This window comes from Athene noctua, chromosome 25, assembly GCF_965140245.1.
Source record: "Athene noctua chromosome 25, bAthNoc1.hap1.1, whole genome shotgun sequence".
In the NCBI taxonomy this organism is placed as follows: Eukaryota; Metazoa; Chordata; class Aves; order Strigiformes; family Strigidae; genus Athene; species Athene noctua.
In genome coordinates this window covers 3,700,810-3,725,302 of record NC_134061.1, presented here as the reverse complement: position 1 = coordinate 3,725,302, position 24,493 = coordinate 3,700,810, and the positions used below count along the sequence as shown (strand labels likewise).

General features: G+C 44.9%; 2 protein-coding genes across 4 annotated transcripts in view; both read left to right on the top strand.

The window, feature by feature from the left end:
* The window catches only part of KCNH6 (potassium voltage-gated channel subfamily H member 6), a 33,487-nt gene extending 27,936 nt beyond the window's left edge, over positions 1-5,551 (top strand). For all 3 annotated transcript variants that reach the window (XM_074926457.1, XM_074926458.1, XM_074926459.1), the window contains 6 exons: positions 51-244; positions 1,137-1,236; positions 1,526-1,813; positions 2,259-2,439; positions 3,603-3,801; positions 4,193-5,551. In XM_074926457.1, the coding sequence (XP_074782558.1) occupies positions 51-244; positions 1,137-1,236; positions 1,526-1,813; positions 2,259-2,439; positions 3,603-3,801; positions 4,193-4,480 (1,250 nt within the window). In that variant the 3' untranslated portion in view covers positions 4,481-5,551. The remainder of the gene's footprint in view (positions 1-50; positions 245-1,136; positions 1,237-1,525; positions 1,814-2,258; positions 2,440-3,602; positions 3,802-4,192) is intronic.
* Positions 5,552-6,930: 1,379 nt separating this feature from the next.
* DCAF7 (DDB1 and CUL4 associated factor 7) lies at positions 6,931-24,071 on the top strand. Its single transcript, XM_074926644.1, has 7 exons — positions 6,931-7,352; positions 13,568-13,726; positions 14,156-14,267; positions 15,367-15,485; positions 16,114-16,323; positions 16,904-17,021; positions 17,549-24,071. The coding sequence occupies exons 1-7, from the start codon at positions 7,215-7,217 to the stop codon at positions 17,719-17,721; spliced, it is 1,029 nt and encodes a 342-aa protein (XP_074782745.1). The 5' UTR covers positions 6,931-7,214; the 3' UTR covers positions 17,722-24,071.
* Positions 24,072-24,493: the final 422 nt, after the last annotated feature.

Below are 24,493 nucleotides of genomic sequence, written 5' to 3'. Positions count from 1 at the left end.
GAGATGGAGTGGGTGCCCAGCTCCCCCTAATGAGCTGTCTCTTGGCACAGGGAAGAACGACATCTTTGGGGAGCCCATCAGCCTCTACGCCCGCCCAGGGAAGTCCAACGCTGACGTGAGGGCCCTGACCTACTGTGACTTGCACAAGATCCAGCGGGAGGACCTGCTGGAGGTCTTGGACATGTACCCAGCCTTCTCTGACAACTTCTGGAGCAATTTAGAGATCACCTTCAACCTGCGAGATGTGAGTGCCAGGGCTGTCCCAGGGAGGGATGTGGTCAATGCTTTACATTTGGCAAGTGTGAGAGCTGAAGCAAGGATGTCAACAGCTGCTCTTCACTCAGTTTGGTGTGGATTGGCCAACAACCACGTTTCCCAAGGCACTCTCCATGGATTTATGGTTTCCCCCACAGCTCAGCAGACACGTGCATACTGCACGTTCCCGAGCTTATCAGAAAAGTTGGTCCCACAAGCTGTGTCAGTAGTACTCTGCTCTCTAGTACCTGTAAATCATCTCTAGGACTGTTGCAGCCTGGGCAAGTGGGTCACACACATGTTTTGAGGCGGCTCAAGTTAGAAATATTCTCATGCTTCACTGAGTTGGGTAGCAGCTTCCTCTGAAAATTCCTTTTTAAATAATCAGGTTTGAAATCCATGAAAGGCTTGGAGCATTTTTGTCATTGCTGTTGGACTTTTACACTTCATGACTGGACTTTGTCCTTTCCTGACATTTTTTTCAGAGACACTTGCCTGGTAAGGTAGAAAAGAAAGTCAAATTCTATGTCCTGTCCCACCTCAGGATGTCCTGCCCCACCTCAGGGTGCTCCTTCCGTCCCTATGGCCCTGACACCCTCAACTCAGTCTCAGAGCAACAAGGCCAGCCTCTAGGATCCCTTGAGCTATGCAGTCAGTCCGGGAGCGAGTGGGACAGGGTAGTATTGGAGAGGCAGAGGTAGCTGGAGACCAGCCCTAGGAGGATGCTGAATGGGCTATAACTCCCATGGCACCCAGGGCCATGACACCCATGGATGAGACATGGACCCATGGATGGGTCTTGGCACCCATGAATGGGCCTTGACACCCATGGATGGAACATGGCACCCTCTCCCTGGTGACCAGCCCCTCTCATCCCTCAGGCAGACAGCGTTCCCCGCTCACCACTCAGCGAGGAGTATGACTGCACCTACCGGCGAGCGCGTCGACGCAAGCACTCCCTTTGCCAGACCAACAAGCCTGGTGAGTCCCACAGCATCAGCAAAGCCTGGCTTAAAGGGCTGGGCAGCAGGATCATCATTTAACTTCTGCCCTCGCAAGCTCCCCAAAGCAGAGGCAGCTCTTGGTGCCTCTGTCTCTGCAGACCAACCTGTATGTCCCCACGCTGGGGGCACCCATGCTGCCTTCCCTCCCTCCCTGCCCCCCTCCCTCTCCTTAGGGTTCTCCAGCCCCACAGGCACCCTAGAGGGGTTGGGGGCTGATTTTGCCATGTGTGGTACTCCCCAAATTAACCTGTTGTGCTGCCCCACAGACCCAGACACGGGCATCTCTGATGCAGAGCAGTATCATACCTACTCAGAGCTCACCAACCCGCAGGACCCGCTGAGTAAGGACCGGTGGGATGACCTGGGCAGCAGCACCACTCCCTGCTCCCAGACCAGCGATGACGAGGCCAAGACAGGCAGCCCCATGAAAGCGGAGCCCTTCCCCACATCCAAAAAAGATGACTTTGCTCTGCCCGCGCTCAGCCTTGTCACCACCAGCGCCGGCAGCACGGAGGTCGGCAAGCAGGCAGCAGAGAGCAGCCAGTCCTACGCAGGTATCCATGGCTGCAGCCAAAGCTGGCAGGAGGGTGGTGAGGGATGCTTGGGCATGGTGGCCTTGTCTTGGAGCAGAGCCAGGCAACTCACACAGATTTGAGGGGAGCCATGCTTGTGGCCATGGGTCTTTGCTGTCTTTTGTCCCTGGTACTATCTGCTCCATCCTTCCTGTGCTTTGCAGTTTCTCCTAGCACCCAGGGACCCTTCTGGGGCTGCCCCAAGAGGCTAAATACTATGTGCCTTCCATAGGCATGTTGGGTGCCAGTGTGATGGACTATCCATGAGCACCTTGGGTGCCAGGGTGATGGACTCTCCCTGAGCACCATGTATGTCAAGGTGATGGCTCTGCATGAACATGTTGGCTGATGGACTCTGGAGCACCTCCATGCCAGTGGGGCTGGTAGACGCAAGACAGAAGTGCTGAGATGTCTGTTCTCCTTCCAGCCACCCCCCTGGACATCCCCAACATGTTCACCTTCTGGGAGGACCGAAGGCCAAACCACCACCCAGAGCCTCTGCAACACATCTCCTTGGTACACAGCTCACGGGACATCCCCCTGCACAGTGACTACAGGCCGGGGCAGATTGAGTCCAGGCTGGAGCTCCTGCAGGCCCAGCTCAGCAGGTGGGCAGGTCCCTGGGGCATAGGGTTGGAGAGTACCCAGGGCGGGTCTGGGCCATCACCTTCTCCTGCTCTCCAGGGGTGGCTGCAGTGGGCACTGCGTGCAGCAGATGCCACCTCCTGACCCCCTGGGACACTGTGTGCCTTTGGGAGGCAGTGGGAGCACTTTGCAATGCAGCAGCTTCTCAAATTGCAAGTGTTGACTCTGGCTGCAGCCCAACACCTCATCTGCTGCTGCGCCACCACCCTGGGATCTGTCGCTTTGCTGCTGCTTCCAAACTCGATGCAACAGCAGACATGAAACCACCCACAGGCTCACGACCTGAGCCTTTCGCAGGCCTCCTCTTCCTGTTGCAAAGAGCTGCAAGCATCCTCTTGTTGAGCAAACAAGCCTTGTGCACATCATTGCCCTCCAAATAAGAACAAATACACGATTTTTGAATGAGAAGGAAGAGCCCACACCAGAGACGCGGGTTTAAAGGCCCCAGGCAGCACTCACATGTGTGGCTGGCTCTCCCTCCAATGGCTGCTGCCCACGTTAAGCTCACCACCGTAGTGCCCACACACGTATTTCGGTGTCTCGCCAACGTGCCATCCCCAGCAGCAAGGGACAGACCTCCTACCCACTCTGTAAGTGCTGCCAGGACATTGCCTGCAAGGGGTGCTGTGCCTGCTCCAGCCAGAGCTGCTCCTTGCAGTCAAGGACAAGGCAGAAGGAAGAGACTTATTCTACTTTTACATCTCCTTCTACTCCTCAGTTAAAACTGGTTGGCACCAACCTGCCTTGCTCCCATCTGTCAGCACAAGCATCTGGCCTGGAGAATTGATCCAGATTAAAACTAACCATTGCGATTTTTTTCCCCCCTCCGGGGTAGTTTTAGCTTTGTTCAGTTCCCTGTCCCAGATCCCAGTCAGGCTCCACAAAAAATTGGGCAGGGGATGATTAAGTGTGGCAGGAGAGAGATGGCAGGATTGATCTCTCCGCGACAGCACTGCTTTGAAGCACTGCTAAAAACCTCGCCAAGCAGCACTAGGCAAAGCATCATCACCCTCAGGCAGCTGAGTCGGCACCTCCTCCCCAGTGCCTCCCCTGCCCAGCCGCGGGTCTGGCTCCCGTGGGATGCAGCGGGATGCGCTGTGCTAACGCCGGGCTGCTCTGTCCCCAGGCTGGAGTCCAGGATGTCGTCAGACATTAATATAATCCTCCAGCTCCTGCAGCGCCAGCTGTCCCAAGTGCCGCCCGCATACAGCCCCATCTCGCCGTCCTCCCACAACCTGGCCATGTACGGCATCCTCCCGCGGAGCCTGGAGCCGCTCGCCCCCTGCACACCCCTTGAGGATGAGGAGACGACGACCCCAGAGCAGGTAAGGCCACCGCTCCCAGCTCAGCACCAGCCAAGCTTCCTTCTGCCCCAATCAGGTGGGTCCTGCAGGGCCAATGGTTTCCTTTAGTCACCCAGCACACAAAGCACAGTCGAGCACTTGTGGGTCCAGGCAAAGCCCAGGGGTCCTGCAATGGGAGTAGGTCTACCTAGAGATGCTTCTGCCCAGTGCATCACCGATTTTGGGGCACATCCTGCCATCTGCAGCACCACCAGGTTGCCCCATCAGTAGGGAGGGGAGTGGGTTTCTCTGCTCTGAGGCTTCCTGAGGCAAAAATTAACATTTTGGGTCTTGGAGGCTGATTGGGTGAGGAGAGCACATGACTCCTTGTTTTCTTTTGCTGTAACCCATCTTGTTCCTTCTTTCCCACCAGAGCCCAAGCTACACGGAGGTAGAAAAGTTCCACTTGAAATCCAGGGACTCCTTGTCAAGCGGGATGCACCTCGCTGTGGCATCTGACGAAACCATGATGGTCTACTCCGAGCAGGAGCACCATTCCCCACCTCTCCCGAACCCAGAGCCTCCCCACCAAAGGGCACCAAATACACAGGGACTCTTCCGGGGTTCTCGTTTCCCTTCCCTCCCTGAGCACTTGGAGGCATCTTCCGAGCACCAGGACATTCAGAGACACCTCTCCGACCCAGTGCTTCCTGGAAGTTAGAGATGTGGGGGCTACGAAGCAAGTCAAGAGGAACCTCAACTGTGAGCTCGGTCAGTTGATGTTGATTTTGACTGCAAGGGTAAGACGGGGGACAATGCCATTGGCTCAGGGGTATAATTTGTAGCTGTCTTCTGCCACCGTGAAAGGAAGTATAGAGTGGCTGGCTTCCACGGTCAACGTTTTCCAGCGGTTCCCATAGAGTAGATTTCATTTGCACACTATAGTGAACCCAGAGCAGTTCTTTCTTACGGCCACCAACAAGCTGGCTAGGCCAAACGGTACCCACCACCTCTTCCTTGCCAAGGCTTCCTCTCAAGAATGGTGCAAGCCAAGTGAGCCACAGCGACAGGAGGAGAGCAAACCCACAGCTCTTGGCCATGAGGCCACGTTGCTGTCAGCTCTTTGGAGCAGGGACCATTGTGTTGGCACTGAGCTTAGCCCAGCAGAGCCTGTGGGCATTACAGAAAGGGTAGTCATCAGAGGAGGAGGAGATCTCCACAGTGCGGTGCTGGGGGGAGCTGCAGGTGGGAAGCCCAGGACAAGGACAGAGGACAGAAGCTATCCTTGTCCTACTTGACTGCCACTGAGAAACTAAGGGCCAACAGCCCCTGCCACTTCAGCATGCTTCAGCATGAGTCCTAGGGCACTGACCTCTCCAGCAAGACTGATCACGCCTTGCAAACCCCAGCACACATCCCACAACTCCCCAGATAAACCCAACTGGTCACAGGCCTGGGCATAAAGCACAAAACTCAAAAGCACAATCCCAGAAAGCCGAAAAGCCCCAGACACCTCATCTCCAGCCCTTCCTCCCAGCTTCTCTCTTTTGATAAAGGTTTGATAGATGCTTCCTCCTCCCCAGTCCTTTCCCTGGCAGACTCCCGCAGCATCCCCCGTAGGAGAAGCCCACTTAGCACTGCCACCTTGCCATTCGGTTAGATGCTGTGACAGTCCTAGGCCGCCTGCTCAAGTAATGTATCGAGCTCCCTTTGAGAGTAGTAAAACTGTGAGCATCTCTTTCTCTGGAGTTTTAGTGTACACTTTGCTAATAAAGATGTTTTTGGCACCTAACGTGGATTACAGCTGTGTTTGTTGGGAGCGTCCGTGAATTCATCCCTGGCAGTACAAAGCACAGATGCTAATCTGCAAAGATCCCTGAAAAGGCTGTGGTCAAAACCCAGTTGCTTCATCCAGGGAATGTGTGGCTAACAGAGGCCAAGTGCAGGTCTTACAGGTCCAGGATGTGGCCAAGGGGGCAGCTTTTTGCTGAGCAATTCCTTCCCAATAGGACACAGTTCAGGCTCAGCAGCAATTTGCAAAATCTTTTCTACAAGCCTGCTGCTGTTCCCCTGCGTATGAGAAATGACCTCGCAAACGTACCTCAGGCAAAGATTACACCAAGAGTCCTTGCAGCAAGTTCAGATGACAAAGCGATACCTAAAGCCCATCCTACATCCCTCGCTGAAGGGGACACGGCTCCTGTCCAAATGGGATGGCTCCTTCAGGAGGGCTAGACCCAGGATCACCCATAACTCATACCGTGTGCCCCCCCGAAAGGCAAGGACAGACCCTTTGCCCTCAGCAGGTTAAACCTGCCGCTCGCCAGCTGATCTTACCCCATGGGGCAGCACGGGGGCTAAAACCAGCCGCCAGCCCCTGCCCAGGCCCCAGGCAGGCACAGTCCCACAAAGGGGCTATTTATAACCCAAGCCAGCCCAGATTTCAGCTGGTAGGGGCCGGGACACCTCCTCCCCATCCCGTGCCTCGGTTTAGAGAGCCAGGAGGCCTCTGCACCCCGTGCCAGGGCCTGGGACACCCACCCGGCCCTGCCCTGAGGGAGCTGAGGGGCCCGCGGGGGCTCAAGCCAGACGCTGGGCCTCAGCCAGCCCAGCTCCAGGCAGGAGCTCCCTAGGAAGACGATGCCCACCCGTGCCCCTTCGTACAATAAGGCGACAGGCACACGCCAATGCTGCTGCATGCTACTAAAAATAAAATCCCATAATTAAGCTTCAGTTAATTAGAGTCAAACCCGTCCCCGTCAGCCACTCGGCAGAAGCGGGACTCGAACACGCGGTACCACCGTTCTCCTGAAGTGCCCCCCGCCACCCGCCCATGGCCGGCGTGACTGACATCGCCTCCAGCCAATCAGTTATCAATACAAGCTCAAGGTCCCGCCTCAGGCCACTGCGACCCCTGGTAGCCAGTAAGATTTCGAGAACTAGCGTGGCCTCCCTCCGGGGCGGGGTCAAACGCAACGGTAGGTTATCCCAGCCAGAGGGTGAGCGTCCGTTTGGAATGAAGGGCAAAAAGACCAATAGAAGATCGAATAATGCCAAACGGACGGGCGAACCACCCAATAAATGCCCGCGAGTCTAAGTGACAGGCACTACAGCCAACCCACACTCAGAGGGCGGGCCTCCCCGTGTGGCTTCCGTTCCCGTTGTGTGAGGGGCCGAATCCCAAACGGCCTCTGCGCTGCTCCTGCTGCCGCCGGGCTCTGGAGCCGGGCCTGGGGGTTCGGCGCCGTGCTGCGGCCTCCCCCGCTCCCCGCCACCCGTCCGGCCTCGCTGCGCCCCGGCCGGCCGCGCTCCTTCTCTCCCCCGGCCCGCTTCGCCATCCCGCTCCCTTCAGTCGGGCCCATCGCTCCCCTCCGAGCCCAGCCCCCGGTTCCCCCTCGGCCAAGCCCGCTGCCCCCCTCAGCCCCGCCGCTGCCTGGGGCCCCCTCGGCCGAGCCATGTCGCTGCACGGGAAGCGGAAGGAGATCTACAAATATGAGGCGCCCTGGACCGTGTACGCCATGAACTGGAGCGTCCGGCCGGACAAGCGGTTCCGTCTGGCGCTGGGAAGCTTCGTGGAGGAGTATAACAACAAGGTGGGGAGCGGCGGCCGGGGCCGGCTCTACCGGCATCGGGCGGCGGGGTTGAGGCAGAGTGAGGGGGAGGAGAGGGCCGCCCCTCTTCATCCCAGTGGTTCAAGCGGCTCCCCAGTCCCAGCCCCCGCAGGTGGTGTGGCTGGAAGGAGTCTGCCCGCCTTGCCCTCGGCGCTGGGAGCTGTGTAGAGCCTTCAGATATTCCCCTGAAGTGCAGGGTGCTGGCCTAGATTCAGGCTGGTTTCCTTCCCGCGAGTCCTCAGCTGTTGGGAGACTGAGGGACTGGGGGTGGGGAGGGCCATGGGTGCTGCTGGCTGCTCCTCAGCCAAGAAGGTCCCCTAGCTTGAGCATACCTGGCTTTTTTTTCAGTATGAAAAGTATATAAGTTTATGGCCAGGCAAAATGTGCATCTACAGTGTGTCTGAGACTGTGTTGGAAATGTGCCGTTCTCATACTTTCTTGCTGTGGAGGACTTCGGTGTGATAACTTTTTTCTTAAGTATATAAACTGCTTTCACTGATTCCTTAGTCCCTTTACTTTTCTCTGAGAACAAAGGTGTAATGAGGCATGAGATTATATCTTGAGTGTTTTCACTGCCAGATGTTAACAGAGACCCTTACATTGGTAATAGGGACTACACGTTCACCTCTTGTGCAGTCATTTCTGAATAGACTTTAATGTGCTGGATTGGTGTGATGAATTCATGTAAATTAAAGAGAGATGAGGAAATGGACATAGCTGTAGAGCATCCTGAAATCTGTGTGAAACAAAAAGTTTTGCGAATACAACTTTGTGTGTTTAAAGCATGTGTACTTCTTAACTTTGTCAAGCTGTTTAATGGAGGTTGTGAAAAATAATGTTAGAAAGTTTGGTGTTGGGGATTGGGTTTTGTGCAAGGCTGTAATGAGCGGGAGTGACGGTAGAGCAGGGCTGACATCTCCTACAGTGGTTAAATTACTGCACTTGCATCAGTTCTAGACATGATAGTTCTGCTGAGCACTTTGTAGTTCAGCCAGTATGAGTTGGCTCTGTGTGAGCTGTCTCCTTATGCTGGTGAGCACTGCTGTGGCTCTGGGAGTACTGCTGGGGAAAGGCAGGTCCCTGAGCTTGAAAACTTTTAATTTGTTTAAAGACCAACTTGAAAATGTTTTTGTAGTCTGTACTCTGAGAAGCTAAAATAACAAGCTTGAAAATAGTTTTTTTTGCTTAAAGGCAGTAGAATTGGTTCATAGGGGGTATACATTTATGTTGCGTTTACCTCCCAAGTTTGGATCGTTCTCTGGGGTTGCTTTCAATTACAGTGTGATCGGGTCTGCTTTTCAGTTCAGGCTTCAAGTGTGAAGTAGTTGAGTCCACCCCTCTCTTTTTCTACCCGTTATGCTCACAGTTGTTGCAGACAGAAATTGTGTAGGACTATGTAAATTACTGCTCTCTGTAAATATTCCCCAGGCCTTCTCTTGACCTCTGAGCTTCAGGAATAACTTTTCTGTTGACTTCAGTCACTGTAAGCAGTACATGCTATGAGATCTGTGTGGTGTAAAGAGCTGGAAACTAATTGTGTGAGAATGAGATGCCAGTCTGGATGCTGCTGCTATAGAAGTAAAGATGATGTATGATTGAAAATTAAACTTGTACAATAAATGCACAATAAAACATAACCTTCACTTTACAAGTTTTTGCTGTGTCCCTGGTGCTTCAAAGAACAGGGAGAGGGGGCTGTTGTGGTTTTCTTGTTTGATGTTTTTGTAATGCTTTCAGTACAACCTTCTACTGTAGGAAGATAGTTAAGAGAGTCGGGTTATTGCAAGTGTTGCTTAGAGTACTGATGTTGTCCCCTTTACTTTGGTGACCAGAACAAGCTTGGAGTGGTGTTTATCTGCAAAGTCTTTGTGGTGTCTTACTGTGGCTCTCACAGCTTTGCTCAATCTTTTAGAAGATACTGAAACATTCAGGGAATAGCTTTGTGCTCCACACTGGGAACTATTGGACAGATACAGTGTGCTAGGTGCACACTGGTTGTGAACTCTTTCAGCTCCAGCTTCTGTCCGTGTAAGTGGTGTAACTAAAGGAACAAATGGAAAGAACAGAAGTTACCTTGTTTAAGTAGTCCATAACGTTGTGCTGCAAAGGGTCTGGAGCAGTTGGTTTTATAGCCTGACTTCTGGGCTAAGCAGAAATTCAAGATTTTTACAGGGCACTTGTAAAAGCTTTGTCCTCCTGCTAATTTGCCCTTCACAGTTGAGGTGCTTTATACAGCTTCTGACATCAAAATATACTTATAGGTACAGTTGGCACTAATTAAAAGGATAATGAAAATTCATTTTCATTTCAGCTTTCTCTTTGCACTCAATTTTTAGAGGTTTCTGACAAGCTCCAGACAACATTTCTGTTCCTGATGTTGCAATGACTTGTTCCAAATAACTGACTTTCTTCCTTATCCTTAATACACTTTTTAAAAAAAGTCTGGAATAGCAATTCTAGCTTGCTTAAAATCTAACCAAATAGGTGAATATACCTTTTCCTTATTACTGTTCTGCTTTAGGGTTTCTTTTAAAAAGGGGCTTTTAAAAAGACTTAATGCACCAAATGTTTGTTGCAGCAGAAGTGCTCCCTGTAAGGGAATTTCAGTGAAAGAAAGAGGAGAGATTCTTGTCTCATTTGTCTCTATGATCTTCTGTTTCCGTAGTAATTAGGAGAGCTTGAAGTACTTATGGGTTACAGATATAAAATGGCTGTTTACACCTTTGTTTCATGGGGAACTCAAAGCTATTGGCTGCCAAATCCTAATTTACTGCTGTCCCCAGTTCCCAGACTCTTCTAACCTCTGTCAACCCCACACTAACAGGCTGCGTAGCATACCAGGAAGCTGGTTGCCAAGAACTGTTCAAACCCCAAAGGAGTTTTCTTTCAGCGTGTACACCTTTGCTGACCAAATCACTGGTACAAGAAGAGAGATTACTTGCTCCATTTGGAAGAACTAAAATGATGTGGGGTAGCATTTCCTCAACTTCTTGGAATAGGAAACTGCTGTCAGCCTTTATAACATCGCATGGATCACTGGTGTAATGGGAGGGAACGGTGGTGTTCATAAATCTCACAGTTAATGCTGTTCTGCAGGCTTCTGACTATGGCTTCGTGGATTAGGAACAGTCTGTAGAAAACCTCAGGAAAGGCTGATTTTGGTATCTATCTGCAAGACAAAACTCGAGCCTGGATTAGCAAACAGTTGAGGGTGGTGCTGTGTACTGCTCAGTCCCATCTCTGGAGCAGACTGACAAGATGTGACCATATGCTTATGGGATCACCACCTCCTCCTGAACAGTGCCTCAAATCAGAGAGTGGCAGGGCACTTGTTTTACCAGAGGGTCATTTTTTTTCTGCAAGGTTTAGAGTTACAAAGAAAAATTATTGCATGTTGAAGATTAATTGGTGCAATGAAATCTTTCTGATTGTACATGACCCTAAAATAATTGTGAAATGTTATTCTCAGTAATTACTAATTTAGATTAAAGGAATATAGTTTTTTTTAAAAAGTACTGTGGACTTACTTTGCTGTTCCTCAAACAAGTAGTAAACTGTTACCAAATTCTGCATTGTTTAATTTTGTGTCTGCTTCTTTTGGATTATGTTGGAGAGATGTAATTTTTTTAGAAGTTAAGGAGTGCTGAGTAAAGGCCATTCTTTACTTAGATGCACTGTTGCAGTTAAACCTTAAATTGATAAAGGCTTGGATTATGGTAGGAAAATCCACATCCAATTTTAGCCTGTCTTGATGTATTGGAAAAATATTTAGCATTCCTAGCTACTGTCAGAGCATAATTGCAAAACTAATGGAGATTAAACACACTAGTCCTTGTTTTTGCACTGTAATGAGTTCCAGGTAGATGCAGAATGGTTTGCTTTGTATTCAGACTGACAGTTACTCCACTGTTAGCACCACCTCAGTCTTACCTGGGCTAAGCTTCAGGCACTCCTTTGTGTAGTAGCTGGCAGCCACAAATCTTGCCTCAGTTGCAGGAGGGAGAGACAGGGCTCTAATATAATATAATCAGCATCCTGACAATAAATCTATTCATCCTCTTGTGCAGGCTGAATATGAGGAGAAAGAAGAATAGAGGTGTTCTGTAATCACTGTATGTGGTCAAGTCCAAAGAGGAGAGTCATACCTTTGAATGTGCTGAGCTAGGAAAGAATAGAGCTTCTCAAGCAGTATTTTCTGCCTCTGCTTCTGTCTCTGGGCAGACCAGTGCCTCCTGCTCAGAGTTATCACAGGCTGCTGCCCCGACTGACAATCAGTGTCAGGCACCTGATCTTCAGCAGTTACCAGGAGCTCTAGTGTTACTCATGCAATTTTTGTTTTCTAACCTGGCCTGCACCTAAAAATGTCAAAGATCATAAAGATGCTGGGTAGCTATGCAGTCATTACTTTTTGTTCAGATCCGAGGAGGGGTTAAATGTGAATATGCGGTACAGGAATATATGAATTCACACCAATGGAAGTGCATCTTGTGCTGTTTGAGATTTACTTCTGGTTATGAGTATGTTGATTGCTTTGTGTAGACTTAATACACTTGTGTGGAGCTGAAAACAGCATAAGCAAAGGAGAAGAAATGATTAGAGGTCATTTGTCTTCTGATCCTGACCTTGCCAAAAGATTTTCTATCACCAAGGACAATTTGCTTCCTTTGTAAAATCCGCTTAGTATTTCTGATCCCTAAAGGAGTTAGAAAGCTATTTGTCACTCACTTCAGAAGACTGGGAGACTCTTGACTGATTCATACTGGAGTGTAAAGTATAATAAGGAGTAGCTGTAATAAAGAGTGCAAGGCAGACAAATACACAGTTTTTTAGAAGCATACTTGGATATCTTTTGGGGTTTGTTATGGGGTGAAAACGATGGATCTTCTTATTGTGACACGGGGTGAGGTTTGCATTTAAGAGCATCTCTGGACAGGAACATAACTGTTAATGTTATAGCTTAAGATCCACTGAAGCATTTATTGATTTTTCTGTTATGTGGAAAATAATTTCTGATGTAGATTAAATGTTTAGTTTATTAATCAAATTTCTCATCCCAGAATATTTAGGATTTTTCCAGATAAACATCTTAGAAAAAGTCCATTAAGTCACTCTTTCCAGGAGGAAGCTGCTGTGTGGAAAGTACTAGGAAGTTCCAACTGTGAGCAGCTTATAAATTAATTGTAGTGAGTTGTCCCCATGATGTTTGTGTTTGGACAGTATTTAACACAGTGGGGCTTTTCATCCTGTTTAGGTCTCGTAGTCACTGCTAGGTTAAACACATCTTCCCAGCACCACATTGTTCTCAGAACACTTTCTAACATGTCAATATTTTTCTAATAACATAATGTCTGGAACTTCAAGCATTACTTCAGGTGTTGTCATGACCAAGCTATGTGGAGATAGTTTCTTGTTTGCTCTGTCTTGCATCACTCTCACAACTCAGCAAGTTAGCCCTTCCCCCTGTCACATTATTCTGCAAAAAACCTAATTTGGAATTCAGTTACCTAGAATCTTCCAGCAGACCTTTCTTGGTTTTTTTTTTCCCACAAAACATCTGAATAATTATGTAAATATTTTAGCTTCCCAATTCTTTAAGTTTGAATTCTGTTTTACTTTCTGACTCTGTGATGTGATTAATCTGTATCTTAATTTTGTGCAGTTGTGACAGAATGCTTTAGGTAATGCGATGCTAAAAACAGCTTGATAGCTAGCTAACGTGATCTGTCACAATCTGCAGGGTTATGGCCAAGAATTCCATGATAGGGGCTTTAATTGTGAGTGGTTGTCATGCAAACTACAGCTTGTCCTGCTCTCTGAAGACGACATTGTCAGCATCAGTTCAGTTAAAAGAGGCGTTGGAATAACGTTTGTGCAGTTTAAGTCTGTGATTTAAACTAGACTCTTCAATGTGGAAGAGAGAAGGGTGGTCTTTAATCCTTTAGGATTGGATTTCAATTCATTTGAGATCATCTCTTCAAAGGAAAGCACTGTGGTGATTATGTATACTTCACTTTGCTTCCTAGCTGGGGCATGTAAGCAAAGCTTTAACAATTTCTCATTCCACTGACATGATGGTCCTTTTATATTGTCCTTGAGGTTACAGAAGATGTCCTTCTGAAATACACTTAGTCTTAATGCTTTATTTATAAATGAATATTTTGATAAAAATGCTTTCTTTTAAATACGGCTTCTTACAGGTGCAGCTTGTTGGTTTGGATGAAGAGAGCTCAGAATTCATTTGCAGGAACACCTTTGATCACCCCTACCCTACCACAAAGCTGATGTGGATCCCAGACACCAAGGGGGTATATCCAGACCTGTTGGCAACCAGCGGTGACTATCTGCGAGTGTGGAGAGTGAGTAAATCCTCCATAAAAAAAGATGAACCGTGATATTAATTGTGTTACATATAATAATCTCATTTTTTCACTTTAGACCAGATTTTTTTTTTTTTTTGAAGTGAGTTATTTTCCTTTCGGGGTCTCTTACCCTTGCTACAGTCTGGAGGTTAAGACATAAAATCAAGTCGGAGCACTTGGTAATTTGTTTTCTTAACTGCAATAATGTGACTAAATATGATGACTATAGGAGAATCAGAATTATCACGGTAGTTGCTGTTTTAATTGCCTTACTGAAGATAGAGATGGTGATTGTGTTTTCCAGAGCTTTAGAATGTAAAGCTGAGAGGAAAGAAACACAGGATTAACACCTTATGTTTTGGAAGTGCAAGTGGAACAACTCATGTGAAGTTGCTATTTAAGTCAGATGTTTCACTTTTTCTAAAGGTGGGTGAAACAGAGACCCGGCTGGAGTGTTTGCTGAACAATAACAAGAACTCTGATTTCTGTGCTCCACTAACATCATTTGACTGGAATGAAGTGGATCCTTACCTTCTAGGTGAGACTCATGAAATGCTGCATTTTCAGCATAGAAAAGACACTTTTGAATTCAGTCTGGTGAAGTCTGGTTGTGACTGACTGCTGTGTCATTGCATGTCCACTGGTTAATCTGATAACTAACCAGTGGACATACTTCTACATCATAGAAACTGCCATTGTCTTAGCTTTAAAAATAAATAAAAAAAAAAAAGAAAAAACAAAATAGCAGCTCATAGAGACATTTTTTCACTGAAAGGTGCCTTGTCTGGTACAAGATGGGTCACTTAAGTTGGATTAGGGATATTCCTTATTTGCAGATAGGGAGTCTTAGTCTTCAGGGCTGGTGAGTTGTTGTAATGCTAAGTAATAACGTCTGTGAACTCCTGTGACTTATTTTACTGTGTTCTGGAGTGGGTAGAAAACTATGTACCACGCTTTGTCTTTGTGAAGCCATTTCAGCAGCAGGAGTAGAGTCAGGAGCCCTTAATTTGGTTGGAGGAGGGGGCTGAATTCTTCAGGTTTGATTATAGCCTGAATATACCCCCTATAGTGGGACAAATTGTGAATCCAAGATGACTGATGCAGCAGAGGTTTGTTTCCCAGAAGAGTAGAGCCACTTATATTCCGGGGGATTTGCCCAGAGATTATTAGTGATAATATGTCTTAGTAATTATTTACTACATGATTTATTTTTTGTGTGTTGCATCTCATCTCTTAAGAGCTTTACTGCTAGCCCCACCTGCAGTCCACAGAAACAATCAATTAATAATAATATACTATTGCAACACTCTGACTGAATTTTGGTTTTGACGTGGAAGTGAGACTTACAGAATGGGAAAGTTCATCTCAGAGTTGCATCAGGCTTCTGAATACATTGAAGTAGACATGAGCTGTTTATACTTTATTCCTGTGTGGAAGACTATTCCTGCAGCTAAAAGGTTTGGGTCATTTAAATGCATGGTAGATTGTTGTCTGTCTGACATTCTCGATTTTAATTGTGTGCTGTTCTTGAGGCTATTTTGATCTGTAGATGTGGGGGGATATTACATGAATCCAGTAAGTGATTAAATAATTTATGAGAATATTGATTTTTTCCAACAGAAGTATTTTTGTTTCAGGTACCTCTAGTATTGACACAACCTGCACTATTTGGGGTCTGGAGACAGGACAGGTTCTGGGAAGAGTAAATCTGGTCTCTGGCCATGTGAAGACCCAGCTTATTGCACATGACAAAGAGGTGATGGATTTTTTTTTGATTGTTTACATTGCAGATTTTTTAAGCTGTAGAAAAGGAACAGAACTTTCCTGATTTTCCTCCCTTTTTCTTGAAAAACCTAATGATCCAAAAAGACAACTTATCTAAGACACAGTTTTGAGTACCAAACTAATTTAGACTATACTACTGGCTATTCAGACTACCCTTGTTTACTCATCATAGAATCTGGATTTGAGAATATGCTTGTTTTACTAGATTATGCTCCAGAATGTTTTAGAACAATGAGATAAAACATCAAACTGGAATTGAAAGCAACTGCATATCAAAGGCAATAAATAACTTGCAAGATTCTTTTATTTAACATAGTATTATTTTTCAGTAATTAATATAAAAAAATCTGAGTGTGGGAAACTGATATGTTCTGATTCAGTGAATGGTCCTATAATGACAACCATTTTAAGCTTTTTTTTTTTTTCCCCCTCCTTTTGGCAAGTATAATAACTAAAAACTTGCTAGGAACATCAAGTATTTGACAGACTGTCGTAACTAGATCCGCTACCCATACGTAAAATCCATTTTACTGTGAATCAGGAGGCAGTGTGCTCACTAAAACTAAGGTTGTGTTTTTCTCTGTCGTGTCACTGAGCAGGTGTATGACATAGCGTTTAGCCGTGCAGGTGGTGGGAGAGATATGTTCGCTTCAGTTGGTGCAGATGGCTCGGTGAGGATGTTCGATCTCCGTCATCTGGAACACAGCACCATAATTTATGAAGACCCACAGCACCATCCATTGCTGCGTCTCTGCTGGAATAAGCAGGATCCCAACTATCTGGCTACAATGGCCATGGATGGCATGGAGGTAAGGTGGCAGCTCATCTTCTGTAGGTGCTAGTGGTTGGGATTTTTTTTGGAAGGTGGTTTGGAAGTAATTAGTAGTGAGTTCTTTAAGGGGTCAGTGTCAGTACCTGAACTGGAGTATAATTAAGGACCAATTCTTAGTGCACTAACTTCAGCAGGAATTCAAGTTTACAATGCCATAGTTGCTTCTTGAAGATCTCTGTGGCTCGTATATATTTCAGCTGTTTTTTAAGAGGGGTCTGTGAACCTGCTGGGAAATAGTTTTCACATAAAATCTTAATCTCAAGTGTTTCAGTCACCTTGTTCTTTCTCAGTTCAGCGCACAAGGTGCTGTATCTTAGTTTGTCACTTGTGCCACTTCAGGGAAGCATAATTTGTTTGCCCTTGTTGCATAACTCACAAGCCCTCCCTGTGAGGTCTGACTCCTTTCGAGACATGTTAACCAGCTAGAAGCTATTCTTTAAGAACAGTTTTTGCTTGCCAAGCACATCCTTTAGGAAAGGGCTGTATTTATAGCCTTGGCTCAAAATACTTGCTTCTCTGAAGAAACAAATTATCAATTTAGTTTTTTGTTTCTAAAGGTTGTAATTCTAGATGTCAGAGTTCCCTGCACCCCTGTTGCCAGGTTAAACAACCACAGAGCGTGTGTAAATGGAATTGCTTGGGCACCTCATTCTTCATGCCACATTTGTACAGCAGGTAAGTGTGATCCATCCCTATCCAGCTGCCCTGGTGAATCTCTGAGAGTCTTGCACTGCGTTTGCAAAATTTGCTCTCTCCAAAAGTTTATGCAGTTCTCTGCCTACCTTTTCCTAAAGAATACCTGCAGTTGGAAGCCCTTTATTAATGACTTACCTAAAATTTTATGGAATTGGCACCTACTGGAGCTGACTGTGCAAGGAGTGAGCCCAGTGCCCAAACCATGCATCTGCTTTAAGTTAAACTATATTATTTTAACGCTCCTTATTTTTTTGCAATCTAGTTCTTAAATGTCTTCAACTGATGTGAGTTCCACTGATCATTTGTTCTTCAGCTCTGGTCTGGATAATGTATAATGAGCCAAGCTTACTCTTTTGGAGCATAGTTGTATTATCTCTGACTTGAATACCGATTGGGACTGCAACAGCCATATCCTATATAGTTTCTTGAACTGTACACCTTCAGTATCACATATGGAGATCTCGTTATACTTTGATTCTATTCCTGATTCTCTCTTCCATTTGCAGCGGATGACCATCAGGCTCTCATCTGGGATATCCAGCAAATGCCTCGTGCCATTGAGGACCCTATCTTGGCCTATACAGCGGAGGGAGAAATCAACAATGTACAGTGGGCATCAACTCAGCCAGACTGGATAGCTATCTGCTACAACAACTGCCTGGAGATTTTGAGAGTGTAACATTACTGCTTCATGCCACGTTGAGGCAGGGCTGTATAATTTCCCCTCCCCTCTAAAGTAAGAACAACACGAGTCAAGTGGCCAGTATCTTTTGTTGCTTTGCATCTACTGTTACAAGAAACTGTTACAAGAATCAATGGCAGGTGTCTCCTGTCTCTCCAAGACTCTAAAATGCAGAGACGTGCTGAGCCTCTTGGACCTTCTGGGTTCTGGTTTTCTTTTTTTTTTTTCCTCAGTTAAAGTTCTGTATATTTGTTTGTTGACTGTATTAATAAGCTTGCAGGCTTTTAAGTTGCTGCATATGTCCATGTGTTTGTCAGCCAGCTGAGGCAGCACATCAACTAGTTTAATAAATGCAGGTGCAAAACAAGGTGGGGAAAAAGACATTGATGTTAACAGCCACCTTGGCAGGAATCTTTATCATTCCTGTTGTTGCTGCCTCTAAACTGTTTAAACATTTGTATGTTTTTTATATATTGGGCTAACTTTCTATTGAGTAAGGTTTTTTCCCTAATTCTTACTTTTGATATGTGATCCACTTCCATATGCCCAAAGCAGGATCTATTCATTGACACAAATCACAGTAACACTGCAGGCTCCCTGACAGTAAAGGCCTGCCAGAATTAACTGTTGCCTTGGCTCTCTATACCTGGTTACCTGGGCAGAATTCTCTGGTGCTGTGAAGTACAAGTACTTGTTGCACAATTTCCTTACACTTTTCTGATGCTAGAGGCAGTTGTTACTATGGTAGGCCTTATTTTTAAATTATAACTGAATTCATGTGAATCCTGCAGTTGTGTTAGCTAACAGAATGGTAATAGGTTTCAGAAAGAAGATATGTGCATGACTAAAGCTCCCAGGAGGTAAATGACTCCTGAAAAAATGTGATTTGTAATGGACTTGGGATTGATGCTTCCAGTCAAATGATTTCCCCTCGGAAGACTTAGTATCTAAACCAAAATAAAATGGTTTCACACTTTGTAGCTTGCTTGACTGGCAAATAATATGAGCAAGATTTTGTGGTTAGCCAGCACCTTGGAGCTTTTTTGTATTTGGCCAGTGTTCCTGGGAGTTCTTGAAAGGAGTGCAAAGCAATCTTTTTTCCAAAGTGTATTTGCTTTGTGCTGTCAGGTCTTGTTGAATGAGCGAGATGAGTTGAAAAAGCTGGTCCGCTGTCCAAATGAAAACTGTTTCTCTGAAAGAAATGATTCCCTGATGTAATGCACAACGATGGGTTTAAAAGGACAGAAGCCATGCCATAGAGGCTAAGGTTTGGCGCTTGTTGTCCTCGTATCTTTTAGGGATGTGCCCAAGGGCTTCTGTTTCTGTTTTGAATAGTGGATTGCTCTGCAGTAATACTTTTCACTCAAAGCTGAGTGGATTAGGCAAGATAAAAATCTTTGTTGATAACATAGCTGCTCGCATGAATGCTCCACAGTACTCTCCCAATGAAGACATGACAACCGTAGCTGGTCTGTAAGGGTATACCAGCTGAGTGTTGATGTAAATGTCAGAAACTATCAAAATTGTCTTTCCACCTAATGAGTATTCACCTGCAACTGAAGGCAGCATTATAAATAGTAGGACACTGGCAAACTTGAATCTTGTCAGTTTATGCAGGAAAGGCAAGTTGGGAGAAGTGATTGCTGTGAAAAAGTGAAGCTGACACTGAAAATGCTGTCAAATGCAGAACAGAATTTGAGAAGTTTTGTCATTCTGGACATGCAGAAATACTCTTCTACAGGCTGCTTCTCAACATGGAGCTCAGAAAAGCACTGCCTTATGAATTTGATAGGAATTCATTAGGGACATCTTTATTCCATCATCCCTTTTCATATCAGAGAATCAAGAGACTCTAACACAGTTCAAGCTCATGTTTTGTCAATGACATTCCGTGTTCAGTTGTGGGATTTTTGACAGAAAGCTTGATTTGACTTGAAGGTCAATTTTTCTTATTAGCAGCCATGCTGAGATCTGTCATGTTCCACAGACAGATTTGATCTAGATGTCAGAACAGTGTTAGCCAAACAATTAGGTTATCACTTTTTACCAATAGCACTTCATCTAAAACTGGAAGATACTGGTTCAGAATGAAGTGAAAATTAGGATTTTCTTAACAGAAGCATATAATGGCGTTCACAGCTTTAGATACCGGTATAAAAATACGTACACAGGCTTGTCATGGACTGTTTAATTACAAACAGTAGGCATAATATGCTGTGTTAGTAAGAGGGAACTACCTGTAATATTAATACTTTCTGTAGTCCCCTTTATGCTTTAAAGTCTCACTATTGTATAGATGGCATGAGTAAAAAACGAATGCATCTATTGCTTAGCTTAAAAATGCATCTTTTGCAACTGCAGAATTGTGCTTTAAAAAAGACATAGTTTAGTTGAAAGTGAAGTCACTAAAAGACTCTATAGGCTATACTAAATGGCAAATGCAGTTTATTCCTAGAGGAATATAATCTGTTACACTAAAATGATGAGAAGAGAGCCTGTGTAGAGACTAATAGTCTGAATAGCCAGGTAGCTTTTGCTACTGTTGGAAAACAATCCTGATATGAACCTGACGAGGATCCAGTGTCAGTTCTTCCATCCGTAAAGCTGCTTGAAGTTAATTTGTGGAATTGGGTGCTCATTCCAAACTCGTCAAAGACAAGTGAAGGAATCATCTAGGCCCCAGTGGTTTCTAAGTAAAGCCTATATCCTATTTGTTTATCCAGTTGGGGTACCTTCTGGATCCACAGCATATTGCTTTGGGCATAAACCATTGTTATTCTTCATATGAAATTACATTTTAAAATCACTAGAGGCTGTTTTGGAACAAGGAAATGCTACTTAAAATAGCTTCTTTTCAAAGAAGACACTTTAAAGGTTAATGACTGAAAAGACATGAAAATCCTCATGGGTGAGATGTTCTGTAGTGCAAACGGCACTTCCATGTAGGGAGGGAAGTGAGAGACGTTGGTGCCCTTTTGCCAGCACCTGCTCTGCTGACACAGTGTCAGGGAGCTAACTGTCTACTTGCTGGTTCGAGTTTATTTGCGAGATATAATAAAACCCTGAGACTTGTCACTGTAGCCTGTGAATCAGAAGATACAGTTTATCATGTTTCACCTGCTTAACATTCAATTATGTTGGGTGTAAAGCCTCCATAAGTGTTATTTTTTCCCAAAGTTTACAAAAGTAAATACTTTGATATTTGATTTCAATTATTTTGTGCTTGCTGCACAAGCGGAGGATGCAAAGCAACTGTTTTCAAATGCCTCATATCCTTTGAGTATAAAGTAACATTAAGGAAAAAGTGAGCATCAGTGAGGTTAGCAAAGCAGAAAATCACATGTTGGTACAGGCAAGACTGATTCCAGGACAAATATTTTTTTCTGACAAGTAGTTCTATATCACTTCTCCAGTCAATTAATTCAAGATACTAAGCTATTTAGTTGTTATGTTCCGTTTAAAGTAAGCTTTCCATAGATTCCTACTATTACATGGACAACCTGTTGTGAGTATATTGGCTCTCAACCAGGAGATCTTGATCATGTAAAACTCATTAGTGAGGTGAAAACCTGCAGAAAACAAGTTGGATGTTGAATTAGTGTGTAGTATGCCAACTCTGTTAATTGTCTAAATGAAATGGGCTATGGTAGGTTGCATCTATGGGACTTGTACTTCTGTGTGCAGGGAATTTAAAAAGACAAGGATTTGAGTGCTTTGACAATCTATTTAGAAAGAAAACACAGTGGTTTTAAAGAATGGTATGAAAGGAGACTGATAATACAGGTTGTTCCTTATGGAACCTTGAAATGTACTTAACGGGGGAGGCATTGCCTCTCATAAGTCAAAGTTAATGATCCTTTCAAAACTTAGCTGTAATTATTCTCCTGAATGTTCTGGATAATAGTAAAAAGATCTATTTTTGCCTGGTGTTGCAATGAGAAAGCTGCATCAGTCTCAACTGTAGATCACTGCCTGCCAGAGACTAGGTGAGGGGAGGAGTCTCATATATTGGAATTCACAGATGCTCTTGTGCTTGTTTTAAATGTAAATGAAGAAAGCTGAGTGTGTCTGTTTTGTTCTGTTGCAGATGGCACTTTAACAAGTATATTTTTGGTAAGATTAGGAAGGAGAGTCATCTTTTCCTTAGCCCTTTTATGGTAGGCATTTGTTTGTCTTTTGTGTAAAATGTTAAATACAGCAGTCACCGAAATCCTAAGCTGGCTGTAGTTGTCAGTATCTAGTGGACCTTCATCTGTTCCTACTGAACACCAAAAACATGAGCCCTTGACAATACTATTAATGTCAAACTGAAGCTCTGTATTCTGAGACTGACGTAATCTTGCAAGGCCAACCCAAGTAGGGTAGTGCTGCTTGTCACCCAGAGAGTCCCTTTGTGTAGGAACTTAACGGTGTTTGGGAATCCTCTTTTCTACCATCCGAACACGGTGGCAGTAGTGGCAGGTTGGTTGTGTAAAGATGTAGCTGGATTCTTTGGCCAACTTATTTTTGTTGGAGGAAAAATGCAGCTGCTGTCTGTAAATTCACACAACCTAAATTCTTGAAGTTGTCAAAACACCACTAATGTAAGGAACTGACTCTTTCAGTACCCACTGGAAAGGGTGAATGGCAGCAAGGGTGAGCTCTTGGCTCAATAGATTGCACAGTTACGGTTCCATCAGAGTACTGAAGGTTTTAGTCTTCCCGCTGCTGCTTAGCAAAATGGTCCTACCACCTCCCATCCACGCTGTGTTATCCTGTCAGTTAACGCAAGTTCTCCCTGATAACGTATTTCCTGATTTCTACTGTCAGACCAATATTCCAGGGCAGGCCTGTATTTATTGTATAGTGGACATCAAAAGGATGTGTCCAAAGTCCATTCTGGAATAGGCAAGGTACTGTCAACTGTGTTCCCGTTTCTCCTGATCTTTGCAGAGAATCCATAGAATTAATTATATGTGGCACTTAAAGAGCACTTTCTTGTGCTTGCTTAGAGATGCAGCTGTATTCCCCCTGCTTACCTGAGAAGAGTCAGAAATGTCTCGTTCTCAAGGATATTGAGAGGAGTTTAGCATGCCCTTCCTTTTTTTTAATTTTAGGAAGAGATCTCCAGAACTTCTGATCAGCACCTTTCACCAGCACTAAAAAACAGTAATTAAAAATGCAACTAAATACTAGTCACTGAACTCTCATCTAGTGATTCATGGCAGGCTCCAGAGGCAAAGGCACTTGTGAGACTGGCTTGCTGCTGCCTGATTTCAGATGGTAACTGTGTCTGCCATATCTCAGTGGCCTTTTGTGCAGCCTCCAACACTCAGTATCAAGCTAGAATTTCCATAATTGTAACATTTTTTTAAAGAAATTATATGTGGCTTCCATCAAGTTTATTTCTTTTCAGAGAATCTAATAAAATGAAGAAATAAGCTATTTCCTGAAAAAATACTGTGTCCATGAGTATCTGTAAGCCCATGTTCCAGAGCTCATCCCTTGGAGTTTGCTTTCCTGTCTGCAAGACGTGCGACTCTCAAGCCCCCTCTGTTAGAGATGAGGATCGGTCTGTCGAATCTGAACAAAGGCAGAAATGCAAGAACCAGTGAATGAAAGAGTCCTAGTACAGCTGAGAAGCGATGTGTTGCTTTTTTTGACAACCTGGTAAATATGAATTATGAAATCTACTATTTAAAAGGAACCTTTTTTTAAACTTGGGTTGCTAGCAGTGTAAAATGTAATTTAAATCTGTTGCGCCGAAGCATTTTCGTTACCAATAGTCAAGTAGATGTTTACTTTTATGTGTGTTTTCCCTTCTGCTCTTCCCATTCACAGTCCCGTTGTGGTAATTTCCTGAAGGTGTAATCTTTGTAGCATGATTGTACAAACATCCATATGAGATTCCTGACTTCTTGTTCTCACTAAAATATGTTAAAGCAATAGTAGTTTTACTTCTGTCCTTCTTTTCTCCACCTTCCGTATTGAGATTTGCAACTTCGCTACTATACTGTCCTAGAGGAATCCTAGTATCCTGCTATTCAACAGACATATGTTGTTGACATGGATAACTGCAGTGTCCCTATATTCCTTTATTTTTATGGAGAAAATACAAAAGGTTTTGTTACAATGGATTTTAACACCTGAATCATGGAACCATATTGTTGAAACTCTGTAAATTTTAAGGCAATTTTCTGAAATCGCTTGAAAGTGGAATGTTGCATCCTTTTATGCTATTTCCTGCTTCCTATGTAGTTTTATTCAGATTTTTTAACCTTCTTTCTAAGTTTCAGCCTCCTGTGTATTAGGTACAGTATTTTCTGCCTTTCATACTTTGTAATAAAAATGGAACATTTGTAGATTGACTGCAGTTCACTGTGTGGTCAGTTAAAAACTGGTACCTCTGGGGGTGAGCAGGGAACTACTTCAAACAGGCTTCATGTATCTTGTGTGAAAGGGAGGGTGATTGCTTTATCTTGTCTCTGCAAAACTGGTGAAGTGTATTAACCTCTCATACTACTGTTACCCAAACAAACTTCATCATTCTAGCAACTCATAAATTACAAGTTACTCCAAATAATTACATTAGTAGGAACCCAATGACAACAGAACTTGGTTAATTTTAAAATACACCCACATTTTACTTAAATCAAGCTGCCTGCATGGCCCTTGTGTACTAATGTTAGTGCTTGTTTTCCACCATTTCTGCGTAGTGCTTGTTCCCTACACAACAAATGGTAATTATCTGCCTGCATGTTTTCAGTTTTTAAGATGAGGAGAAGAGGGA

Excerpts from the sequence above, each read along its gene's own strand:
- DCAF7 (XM_074926644.1), top strand. The coding sequence starts at position 7,215 with ATGTCGCTGCACGGGAAGCGGAAGGAGATCTACAAATATGAGGCGCCC. Across the intron at positions 14,268-15,366 it reads AGTGGATCCTTACCTTCTAG|GTACCTCTAGTATTGACACA; the intron begins GTGAGACTCATG and ends TTTTTGTTTCAG. Across the intron at positions 16,324-16,903 it reads TGGCCATGGATGGCATGGAG|GTTGTAATTCTAGATGTCAG; the intron begins GTAAGGTGGCAG and ends TTGTTTCTAAAG.